This window comes from Mchenga conophoros, linkage group LG8, assembly GCF_057382185.1.
Source record: "Mchenga conophoros isolate Kocher_MC1m ecotype Shallow Benthic linkage group LG8, M_conophoros_male_GT1.1, whole genome shotgun sequence".
Taxonomy (NCBI): Eukaryota; Metazoa; Chordata; class Actinopteri; order Cichliformes; family Cichlidae; genus Mchenga; species Mchenga conophoros.
Genome location: NC_140533.1, coordinates 23,778,771 through 23,791,306, shown reverse-complemented (window position 1 = coordinate 23,791,306; position 12,536 = coordinate 23,778,771). Strand labels below are relative to the sequence as shown.

Sequence of the window (12,536 nt, the reverse complement as noted above, 5' to 3'; positions counted from 1 at the left end):
ACACACGCAGCACAGAGAGGCACAGGATCATTGCAGTCGATTTTTCATAGTGACGACTCCCCTCAAACAAATGACCATAATTTCCTAACCGTAGGGGCTAGAGCGATAATTCTTACACCGTTTTGTTCAGAAGAGATGGGGGAATCTTCCAGTGTTAACAATTTATCATTAAAATATGAATTATTAAAGATATTTGACTTGTAATGCACCATAACTGAGTAGAGCGAAGCAAAAACTGCCTTGACTTGCCCTCAAACAACGCTTTGTAACTCGAAATCTATTTGGAGTATCGATATCATTCTTTCACCGTAAGAGTCAGCAGGCTTTGGTGAACAGTCATGGAAATTTTCAGGTCTCTGTGGAAATCCAACAAAAAGTTATGACGAGAGAAAAAAGTGGTTCATTTCCACAGTTTGAAATCTGAAGAAATCTGAGCGAGGGACAAATTTCCTACCCTCAAACAAGTCCAATTCATTTCAGAACGGTCATAGGTGAGAAAGAAATTCTTGAATTGTGAGCGTCAGGAGTGTCTGAAGATATACCGGGACAAGCCTCATGTCTTAAAGTCGCTTCGTTAAGGAGATATGACGATTCGAATATGCCTCTCATTACAGAAATCCAGCGATGATTTTGAACAAGCTCTCCATTCACTTTATATGGAGAGTTTTGAGACCTTGTGTTGGTCTGAGGAGATTTGCCAAAATTCTATAAATCCCACAACAATGATAGTGACATTTTCTGAAAGCCAGCAAAAATACCTACGTTTTAATGTATAATTTGTGGAAGTTGAGTGAAAGTTGAGCAAGTAGCAAGAAGTTGTTCGGACATGAAGTGAAAATTGCAAAACCTTCAGTGACACACTGGAAGCCAAGAGCATAGCAACCATAACAACGCATGTATTTTCTGAAAAATCACAATTGTGCAACTCAAAACTTTAAGAGGCATAAAAGTAAAACAGTAAAAGATTTGAAAAAGCTGAATCATACCTGAATAGCCCAATAATTTGTGAACATTTTAAAGTTTGAATGGTTGTTCTAGGTGAAAGTATGAGGAAGTAGTTAAGTTTCAAAAACAAGCAAAATTTAGCAGAGTTTTGGAAGTTTCCCATTCATTTCAATGGGACAAATTAAAGGAAAAAAGCTTAATATTTTAAAAAGTATAATAGCAAAAAATAGCAAAAATCATAGCAGAAATTAGCAGAAATAGCAGAATAGTTTAAAATTTGAACGGTGAAAATAGGCTGAAAATTGTGGAAGTAGTTAGCGGACGAAAAACGAGCAACTTGAAGAATAATAAAGTATAAAGAGAAACAGGAACTCAATAGTGTGGATGCTTAAAGCATCCACACAATAATAAAGAATAAAGAGAAACAGGAACTCAATAGTGTGGATGCTTAAAGCATCCACACAATTAATTCATTAGTCGTTCAATAGGAAAGTGTTTTTAATAATCAATCATTTCTTATTGTGAGTCTCCGTGGCGACTCTCGATCCCATTCACAGCGTGGTTTAGCTAGATTGGATCGCTCTACTGTGACCCATTGTTAAAACACTGGGATGCTGCAACACATTGCAATGGTTTTCAAATCACTGAAACTTTATATTTAATTGAAAACAGTACAATATATCAAATGTTAAAGCTGGGAAATTCTACATATTTTTTGGGGGGAAAAATGTGCTCATTTTGAGTTTGATGCCAGCCACACAATTCAAACATGCATGGGCATGTTTACATCTGTATTGCATCACATCTTTGACCAACACCACAAGAGTTTGGAAACTAATGAGACCAAATGCTGTAATTTTTTAAAAGGCTAGTGTGCTACAATTCTTGCTTTTTACATGATTTTAGCTTTTCAATTTGAGGCTTTTTTGTCATATTTTTCATTTCATAATGCACTGCTATTGCCATTAAAATTTTAAGTGTCAGGTCAAGCACTCTTATATGGAGCTATGCTGCTGTAATATGTGCAGCATATGGTTTGTCATACTATTGCTGAACTAAGCAAGGCTTTCCTTAAAAACGTTGTCTGGGTATCAGCATACAATATGTCACTAGAAAAACCTTGTACATATCATTCAACGGTAATTGTGACTTTACAGATATGCAAGAGCTAATGCATCAGTGGAAAATGGGAAGCAGATGCCGTGATTTATTGAAACAGGTGCAAACACAAACGGAAAAAGAGTATGTAAGGCAACAAAACGTAAAATAAATGACCACTTTTATTCTTAAACAGAGCCTGAACTCTCTAAGGTAGCTTTCTTGATTTTTTTTCTTCAAAAATAGTTCTCCGGGCTTGAAGGAAGTCTAAAGCTCTTCTTTGGATGTTAGCTGCCTTTTGTTCCCTTCGCTGTTGAGACGATCCTATACTACCTTAATAATGTTGTGACATCCAATCCAACACTTTTAGTATTCCACTGTGTGTTTTTCTACCCAGGCATGCTTTTACTGTTTGGAATCACCCCAACCCTGCTGAAAATGAATGATAACAAAATGAAACTGTTGCCAATCGGATGCTTTCCATGTGGTACTACACGGTGGATGAAAATCTGGACTTTGCTGCCTTCATAACTCATAACTTCATAACATCAATTTTGACAAGATCCTCAACACCACTGACTGAAAGGCAGCCCCAAATCATGACAGTCTCCACCATGCTTTACAGAACACTGGAGACACTCACTCTTGTACCTCTTTCATAACCTCCTGCGTACAAAGTGACGAAGATTTGAACAAAGCTAACTAACACAATGGCAATAAATGATGTGTTTTTGCAACAGGACCCTATAGATACAATTTAAAACTGGTTCTTTGCTAAGGTACAACATTCGTTGATCGTTTGAGTTGGCCTATTTTATGCCTGAATGATTTACTGTATAGGTCACTGTTAAATGGCTTAATAAGTTAACTAAAAAATCATCTGAAAATGGTAACAAGGACTGAAAATCAGTGAAAAAACAGCCAATGTCTGAAGAAAAATGTTGAAAGATCTTTAGAAGGCTTGGAGAGCTAAAGACTTATTAAAAATAAATAAATAAAGGAAGAAAGTCTGGCTCAGTGGAACCTAGAGATCTACCAATATTGGCAAGAGCCCAAAACAACAATAAAAACCTCTTGATTGCTGCTTCACAGATCTTTTGATTTCCCTGGAGTTTCTTTTTCTACTTTCACTGTCCTTGTATAAACAGACGTCAACATACAGCACAGAACTGAAAGGAATACAAGGAAACTTTTTTAAAAAGTTTTTAAGTGTACACTTTCAGGATTAATCATTAGGTAGATATAATTTTGGCTTCATTGAAGCATGACCTTGCTCATGCACCTCCAAGTCTTAGGCCCTGGTTCTCTGATGGAAAATGTTGGAATGCTCCCTGTGGATTGGGGAGGGAGGCTCGAGGCTTCCTTGCCTCAAGCAAACAAGTTCCAAGTATCTTGGGGTCTTATTCATGAATGATGGAAATGCGGAGTGTTAGCTGGACTGACAGATTGGTGCGGCGTCAGCAGTTATGCGGACATTGCATTGAACTGTCATGGTGAGCAGAGTGCTGAGCAAAAAGGTGAAGCTTTCGATTTACCGATCAATCTACGTCTCAATCCGAAATATGGGTAATGACCAAAAGAGTAAGGTCGTGAATACAGTTGTCTAAAATTAGTTTTCCCTCTAGGGTGGCTAGGCTTAGACATAGAGATAGGGTGAGGAGTTCAGACATCCAGGAGGATCTCAGAGTAGAGCCACTGCTCCTGCATGTAAAATGAAGCCAGATGAGGCTGTTTGGGTATCTCATTAAGATGCCTCACCTCCATTTGGAGGTTTTCCAGAAATGGAAATTGTTAGTGGAAGGAGACCCTAGGGTAGAGCTTGAGAGATTATATACCTCCACTGGCCTGGGACTGGACACCTTGTGGTCCTCCAGGAGGAACTACAGAGTATTATTGGGAAGAAGGACATCTAGAATACCCTACATAGCCTGCTACCACTGCAACCCAACTTCAGAGAAAGACAACAGATGGATATCATCTTAAAATATATCTTGTCTTAATTAAACACACAATAGCTTCAGCTGTTGTTCAAACTTCTAATAATCTAGTTGATGAACAGTCAATTTTGGACAAAGGAAGAAAAAAAAGTAGATTTCTTGGTCTCTTGCAAGTAGTGAGGACCAAGAAATATTTAAGAATAGTAAGTTATTTCTTGTAGGACTAGATACATCCATTCATTCATTTAGGAATCTATGTAAATTGTAATTTTTTTTTATGTTATTCTTGCTTCTCCTTGTCGTCTATTCTCTCTTGACCTGAAGATTGTCAGGTTCATGACTAATGCTGGGCAGTTGTAGGCAAATGCAAAGGAAGGGCATGGCTATTCACTGGTCCTCGTGACTAATGGAGAATCCATAGCACGCTGACAGGACCTGAGCATCCCAGGCAGGGCCCATTAATTGATCAGTAGCTACAGCAAATTACTCAAGCGAACTGCAGTGTGTGTGTATGTGTCTCAACGATGTCCTCCCACTGACTCCTCCAGGTCAGGCTCCTCTGTGTTCTGTCTTAACAGACACCTCTACAAGGTTGTTTCGGTGTAAATCCATGCCAAAATGTCAATAGAAAGTTTCTGGGAGAAAAACAACAGGTAGTGGGTAGTGAGTTGTTGTCAGATGTGAAAAAGTGAGGACAGAATCCAGCGCTATATCTAACGACAGACTCACCTTTCAGCCAGGAGCCACACAATTCCTGGCAAATGCATTTAACTAAAAGAGGCTCTGATTACACACGACATTAAGTCTCCAAAATAGCATAACAAATCACAGCAGCTGAATGGAGAAGATCCTCTCGACTACATTTCCATTCACCGAGAGAAGAATGTCAGCCATTAGAAAGTTCTTTTTCTCCTTGCATCCTGTTTCATATATTGTAACAAAAAGACCCTGACTGAACTGATTCATTAAAGCAAAGCTAGATCAATGTCTGGTTGCACATTTCAGCTTACAGTCAAACAAGGACATGTGCTTTGAACCTGGGCAGTACACAACATGAGCACAGCAAAGACTGTAAGAGACAAACGCATCAATAAGTGATTCCGTGAGCTTATGGGCGTACTGTTAGAGAGCAAAGGAGTCTCTGCCCACGCCGAGGCCAGCAGCTGCACGAGTCACATTGCAGAAAGTGAGCAGTCACTGTGCCACAGTAAGACGCAGCCTTGCCAAGGGGAATATTGGCAGCAGGGAAGCAAAAATGCAGCATTCATTAAGTTTACACATTCAAGGCCTGGGTGGTGTGTTCATACTACTAACATAATGATGTTCAGCTGGTATCACATATTTCCCCATTACCATCTTTAGATGGCATAAACCAAAATATATAACAAATTCGAATTTGACCCGTAATGGACAGTCGGGACCGTCAAGTTGTATAAGAATCCCAAAAATGTCTTTGAGAGGTTTTATACAGAACCAGAGTTGTGAAATGACTGTCAAACCAGTAATCACAATCAGAACTTGGAGTGCTGAAGTGTGCTTTACTCAAACCACATTTTGAAATAATCATGCAATTATTCTGAAATAATCGGTGCCAGATCAGCCAGAACGGGATCCAGGATTGTAATTCTATTATTTGTTTTACATGTTTTGAATGGACATGGTACGCTCTGGTATTAAAACAAACCACTCAATACGATTTCAGTTATTCAAAGAAGCATCTTTCAGCTCCTTCAAATGGATTTCCTAAATATTTCATCATTGACCCCGCGTAAGAAAGTAAACACGTTCTATTCGTTACAGCCATATTATACCCAGGGTTAATTCTCTCTTTGAACAGTGCTGGTCATACCTAATGAGACGTCAGCCTCTTAAAGTGTGAATATTAATATTTGCTAATCTACAAAGCCAGTGCCGACTCTGAAGGAGTTTGGGTGAACGCTTGGTCTATGATCTTGAGAAAGCTGCAAATAGCAAGACTGGAAGCCAAGCAATCAGGCTATTTTGAACAGGCATGTTTTGAACAGTCACTGCCCTAGTCCCTGATAAACTGAAGGGGGCATTTTATGCTGTCAGCAGCATTCCAATATCGAATGCTGACTGTGAGCTAGCCTTTTCTTTCTCTCTCTCTCTCTCTCTTTTTTTTTTTTTTGAAATGAACTTGATTTGCACCCAAAATCCATTCCTCTCTGCACACATCCACTAGATCATATTTACTCTTTCTGAAGAGTAAATTCAGTTCCCAGCTGTGGGTGGCCAAAGGACATAAAAATGCCACAGACATCCGCAGTTTAAGCCAAAATAGGAAACATGAGGCGAATCAGGACGGGACTGTGGTGTGGGGTGTTATGGACAACAAGATGAGGTGAGGACATGATCCAATCTGAGCAATTCCTTATTGTGAACAGTGAGGTATAAAGACCTGAGGACTGAACTGCAAGTTCTGTAAGCTTCATAGCTAAGCATGTGGTGATGTGGGTGTTGTGTGTACTGAGAAAAGTGGTCTAAAAACATTCAACATCACTTATTGAAAATTGATGCCTAGGAGCCAAACAGCTTAGTAAGTGGAAATTTAGTACACACTTTGCACCATGTTCTGTACAGCAGCTGTATGCTCCACCAGTTTTTTGATTAATCAATACTTAGATATCTGAATCTTGCCTATAATCTATATTACTGAATCTTATATTCAGTAATCCTGTATATAGAGGATTACTCTCTATTCTCCAGACATCCTCCCTATGTATTCGAAAGATTTGCATTTGAATCATGGATTCAATTCTGCAGCCAGATAAAGATTTATACAGCTATAAATACAAACATTTTGAGGTATGTACTTGTTCTCCTGAGATGTGTATTTTTATATGTGTACCCAACCTGAGACCTAGAGCACCTCCTTGCAATCAACAAGTGTCATCCTTGAGTGATTTCTCAGCTTCTCTCACCTTTCTACCACGTACAAAAAATATCACACAAGAACTCTCGAACTACACGATACAGTTTGAGGAAACTCCCAGAATTTCAACTAAATGAAAGCACAATGCAAAAAAAAGAAAGAAAAGAAATTGGTCGTACAGCAGCCTCCAGAGCGAGTGTGAATTATATTAGGTATTAGATTGGTTGGATGAGAGCCTCGACATTTTTTGAGCGATCTGATTGTTTTTGCTCTTTTCTCTTTTGTAGGGGCGTGATTAAAAAGAGCACAGACAAGCAGCAAGACAGACCCCTGAGGAGCCTGTAAATTAAACTTATGACACCTTAGGATGGCTAGCAAGAGCAGGAGACAATTAGGGGAAATGGTCACCCTGGTTCTAATCCATGGCATGTTTTTGTCAGTCCTCGTTCTCCTTCACCGCCATTCCACTTTAGCTTGTTCCACTATATAACTCTTGTAACACATGGCACACCGAGATCTTCCAGGTGGTCTTACAACAAGAGAACGTCTGAAGAAATGCATAACGATGTGACAGATTTAGAGAGATAGAGCCTTCATGACGGCAACACTTGTGGTTTGGTGCGACTCACTCAGTCGCACTCCCTCATTCTCTCCTCCACTAGCGAGACTTTGATGCCTCTACAGAGTAAACGCTAGTGGCATGAATCAAATTCAATTAAATGATTTTCAATAAAAAAGGCTGCCTGTTATCAACAGTGCTCATTTGCACACTGTGACCTTGGTAGTGCATGTGGTATTAGCATTCTCAGAGCTGCGGGGTAGGAAGTGAGGATGAAGAGCAGCAAAGTACACACAGCGGGTGGCCCATAATGGAGACAAAAGAAGGGAGCGAGATAGAGGAGGGAGACAGCGACAGAACGGCAAATGAAGCCGCTATTATGCCTGACACACTGGTCACTGCACATACCACTTGTGACGTCAACAGAGAAGCATAACCTTTTATAGTCGTGCATGAGGTTCACTGATTTGCTGAAGATCTTCTAAAAGAACAGCATACTGCTGAGAAAACTACAGTCTGCGCCACAGAAAGAGGAAGTACATAATTCAAAGACAAATACAATGCTGTTTTTCAATAACTTTCCACAGAACGTCTCATCATTTCTAGCTGAAGCACCAATCTTCCAACACAGTTCAATGCCATCTGGGAATTCCTATACTCCCACACTGATGGATTATAGAGATGCTCGTAAAGACGGGCTCGCTCATGCCTTCAGCTTGCCCATTTTGTTCTATCTGCACAGCGCACACCAGGTTACAAAAAACCTGAGAAATAAGGAACCAGCTGTAACGATGTCAGAGAACACAACCGCATCAGCTTGAGAGAAATAAGAAGTTCAACTTATTTTGTAGATCCTTCTTATTAAAAAAACTATTCTTTAAAAACACAGACAGAGCAGGCTACCGGTGGCCAGCAACCTTCATCTTCTCAGTACGCCTGGGCATTTGTCTCATTGTGATTCTAGGTCAGGGGATGATTACTGATGATGAGAAGATGATAAGAAAGATTCACTCTAACTAAGGGCAAGGTCACCTCCCACTGTGAAGAAATGCAGATGTGATGAGACGGGATAAGTGACTTTTTAACGCACACGCTGGTACACACAAATATCCCCCCCACAAAGATGTGAGTAACCTCAGTACAATGTCAGTCACTGAAAGATAAAGTTAAAACCCTACCGTGTGGAGGTGTAGCCTGTGTAGCATCACGGGGAACATAATCTTAATTAATCTGTCAAATGTTCTTGGAGCACAAGTATAGGCAAGTATATTTATGGACAAATATTCTAAAGTAACTCAGATATTTTAGGCAAAACTAACATAATACATGCAAATGCCCAAACCAAACAGTCAAGTTGCATTTTGGGAAATGTAGTTGTCAGGTTGTGCTGACAGTGTACAGATGCAGTACATTTTCAATTAGTAATAAAATAACAAAGTTTGTATCTGCTTCTTTCTTGGGCCACATAGCACGTTAAAGTGAAGAAAGCACTTTAAAAAAATCTACCTTCATATTTGCATTCTACCTTTTTAAGTGACCAGAATGAGACAGCAATACAAATAGGCTGTCAGGAGGCCCAGTGCTCCATAGCCCTGTCAGACCATGATTTTGCTGTTGGTTGGCAAGCAAAAACAACAAAATAAAGACAGACAATGGGCAACATTAAGAAAAAGACATAGATAAGGAAATAGAAAAGGGTTTTCTTACAAAATTGAAAAAAAATGTGTAAGACGAGAGATATCCCATTGCACACAGAGTGCTGAAACCGTTTTGTCTTCAGCCCTTGTTCTGTAGAAGAAATTCAAGCTGTCCTTCAGCACAAAATCTAGCAAGATGAAAAACAAACAACAGATAGGAACAGCTGCTCTCAAACTAAAGCCCTCAAACACCTTCAGGGACAAAGGAAAAAAAAAGGAAAAAAAAAACAAACCCAAAAAGTATTTCTAGAGTCAAACAGAAAAACCAAATAAGACACAAAAGGCCCAACGAACAAAAAAACAGAAAAACAACAAGAGAAGAAAACTCACATGCGGCTGCTGGGTGGAATCTTGCGCCCATCTCTGAACCAGGTGACTTGTGGCTGAGGGAAGCTGCGAATGCGTGGTGCTGGAATCACAGCACCCTCTCCCTGAGAGACTGACTGCGTACGTTCGCCTTCCTCAAAACTTCCCATAACTAAAGGAAAACACACAATACACAGACAAAAACAAGGGAAGCAAGAGAGAACAAGAGAGTGAGACTGACAGTCGCAGGAACAAATTACTCTTGCTTTCTTCTTCTTTGACTTTTGGTAACCACAGAGCTTTTGTCATCTGCTGTCTATTGTGAAATTTCACACTATAGCTATTTGATGGACAGCAAAGTGTTGTTGCCATGGTTTCCATGGTACATCAAGCAAGGCTAGAAGGAACCGGCACGTAACGACTCACAGAGGGACATCGAGGGACGCTAAATTGACTAATATTCATATCCCGTATCTCCTGTGTGGATGCATCAAAGGCAATCAATCTTGATCACCCACTAAATTTGTGCATTGCGCAACATAGTAGATGACCAGCTATGCCGCTTCTCTATTATCTCGTAATATATTTCATTTGTTAGAGTATTTTTATTCATCCCTTGCCTCATTATATCTTAAAAGCTGACAAAACGCTGGACTAATATTACCACCTCCCCCCCCCCCCCCCCCTTTCCACTCCCGATTTCTAATGGGAATTTATCAACTAGCTGTAAATTCATCTGTTGTGGGTTGTGAAATTCCCCTATGCTGTTACATTAGCAGATGCTGATTGTAAACCTTTACAGGACAACAGTAACAAGTAGACTTTATGTTTTCCTCCTCCAGCACAGTCTGAAACACAGTCACAGCATTATTTTTCTCCAAAGATCATATATTTGCCTCCGTGATTTAAAGGGGAACAATAGGCAGAAATAAATAAAATGTTACATTGAAAACCCAATTATGACACACATTTTGGAGATAATATCTCGGGAACATTCAGGGATGAAGGTGAGGGAGTCTGAACCGAGGATGCTGCGGTGGTTGTGAATCGATGGCAGACTTATTTTTCCTCACTCTCTTTCAAGAGAATAAAAAAAGGTAATCTGGCTTTACGCTGCAGCTGTGGTGCTTAGCTTAAATGAAAATCTGGGAAGTGTGCAAATCCCCCGACTTTGATCTGCAGTTTCAGTGATGTGATGTCCTCCTCCCCTTCTTCCCTAATCTCTAATGCCTCGGCATGTTTCCCTTTCTCTGAGGTGTGTCTCTGCAATTCTAATTGTGCTGCCTCAATAGAATAGTTTCTAGAAGAAATCTCTCCATCTATCCTTCCTTCTTTCTTCTTCTCCCTCTCCCTCCCTTGTCCAGCTCATCCATTCCTTTTGCAGGTGTCCTTAATTCTCCTTTTTTACTCTGCGTCACCATCCATACCACTTCATGAGCAACTGAGAGGGAAGAAGAGAATTATGGAAATGGGAAGTGTTTGGAATAAATAGGAACTGAAATAACAGCAGGGTGGAGGCCAAGAAATAAATAGAAAGCAGTGGTGGCCAGATGACAAAGTCAAGAGAGGGAGGAAGCCGAAACAACAAACAGAACCAGTGATGGACGCCACAAAAAGTCTGTCTCCTGGAGGAGAGGCTTCGGCAACAGTGTGTTTGCCGAATACGAGAGAAGTCGACCCGTGGGACTCAATTTCCTATCACCCTCCCATTTCTTTCTCTTTAGTGGCTGGTTGAGTGCATCGACAGGTACAGCTGTACGTTACATCCATTCAAATGCGGCTGGAACACAGGGAAGCAAGTGAACCAGGCATACCCTAGTAAAGCACGATAATGGACAAGTTGTGTATATGGGAAGGGGGGGTGGATTTGATGTGACAACACTCCAGACACCTCAGTGGCACGTCTAATAGCTCGTTAACAAGACGAGGGAGCTGAGTGGCCTGAAAACGAATGTGAAAATTTGCAGAAACACTGTGCACGGGAGCTCTATTTTTGCCAAAGAAACAACAGATGTTGTTGACAAAGGAGAGAGAATGAAAAAAGCAGCGGTCATATTGAAATGAAGCAAAGTTAAAAAGAACCATGGCAACAATATCAATCTAATGAGAATGCTGAGTGGAACAGCTGTCTGGGATGATAACACTCTGAATGAGATGCAGGTAGATCTTTCACCCTGCCAGCATCTGTCCCTCCCTAGTCAGTCCTTGATACAAAGGCACCCAAAGATAGCGTGGGCCTACTGTGTACTAAACTGCTGCAGTTAAGCGCACACGCTTTCTCTCGCTTAAATCAGCATGTGTCTATTAGACAGCCGTTTATTCATTCGTTGGATCTGTGCTTCAGCTGCGTCCTGTGTTAATACTTACAGGCCACTTGTACTTCTGTGCGCCTCTGCAGAAGGGCTCCCACCCGATTTCTCACAATGCAGCGGTAAAAGCCAGCATGGGAGCGGTCCAGTGAAGGGATTAGGTACCTTTTAACAAGCACAGAAACACACGAGAAAAAGATTTAAATACTTTTAACTCTTAATAAACTAAAAAAAAAACTAATTAAGACAAAAGTAGAATTCAAAGAAGTTTTTTAATTTATAGGCACGAACAAGCTGAAAAGCATTTGAGTGCGCACACACATTAAATACACAAACTTAAGACTATCTAATAGAAGAACAAGGGCATTGAGGACATCGCAGCTTAGCTGTTGTTTATTCCACCGATAATGATACTTGAGAGGCTAACCCAGCCATCACAGTGAAGCCATCCCTCACACACTTACTTAGACACAGGCACTAAGCTCAGACAGCAAACACCTGCATTAAAATGTCTTTTATGCAAACATACACACACATACACATACACACACACACACACACAGACAAACAGAACACCCCCCTGGGACAAAGGTTGAAGCCTCATGTCTTCAGCAGCTGACATTCTCACGATGACCTTGACTTCGGTGTCCAGCTGTGATAGCAGTACTGCCTCGGTGCCAGGTGGCGGCAGAGTGACATGTACTTTTTGCAAGGATAGAAGTGTACACTTAGCACTGTCTTGCTAAGGTGTCTAAGGTTTTGGCTTGAGAAAGGACTGCATTAAAACAGTCC

The 12,536-nt window shown here is 40.5% G+C and overlaps 1 protein-coding gene across 5 annotated transcripts in view; it reads right to left on the bottom strand.

Annotated features, from left to right (window-relative positions):
• Positions 1-12,536, bottom strand: part of sdk2b (sidekick cell adhesion molecule 2b) — a 325,205-nt gene that overhangs the window by 88,975 nt on the left and 223,694 nt on the right. For all 5 annotated transcript variants that reach the window (XM_085285110.1, XM_085285113.1, XM_085285112.1 and 2 more), the window contains 2 exons: positions 11,803-11,909; positions 9,460-9,607 (listed from right to left, as the gene is read on the bottom strand). In XM_085285110.1, coding sequence (XP_085141236.1) covers positions 9,460-9,607; positions 11,803-11,909 — 255 coding nt within the window. The remainder of the gene's footprint in view (positions 1-9,459; positions 9,608-11,802; positions 11,910-12,536) is intronic.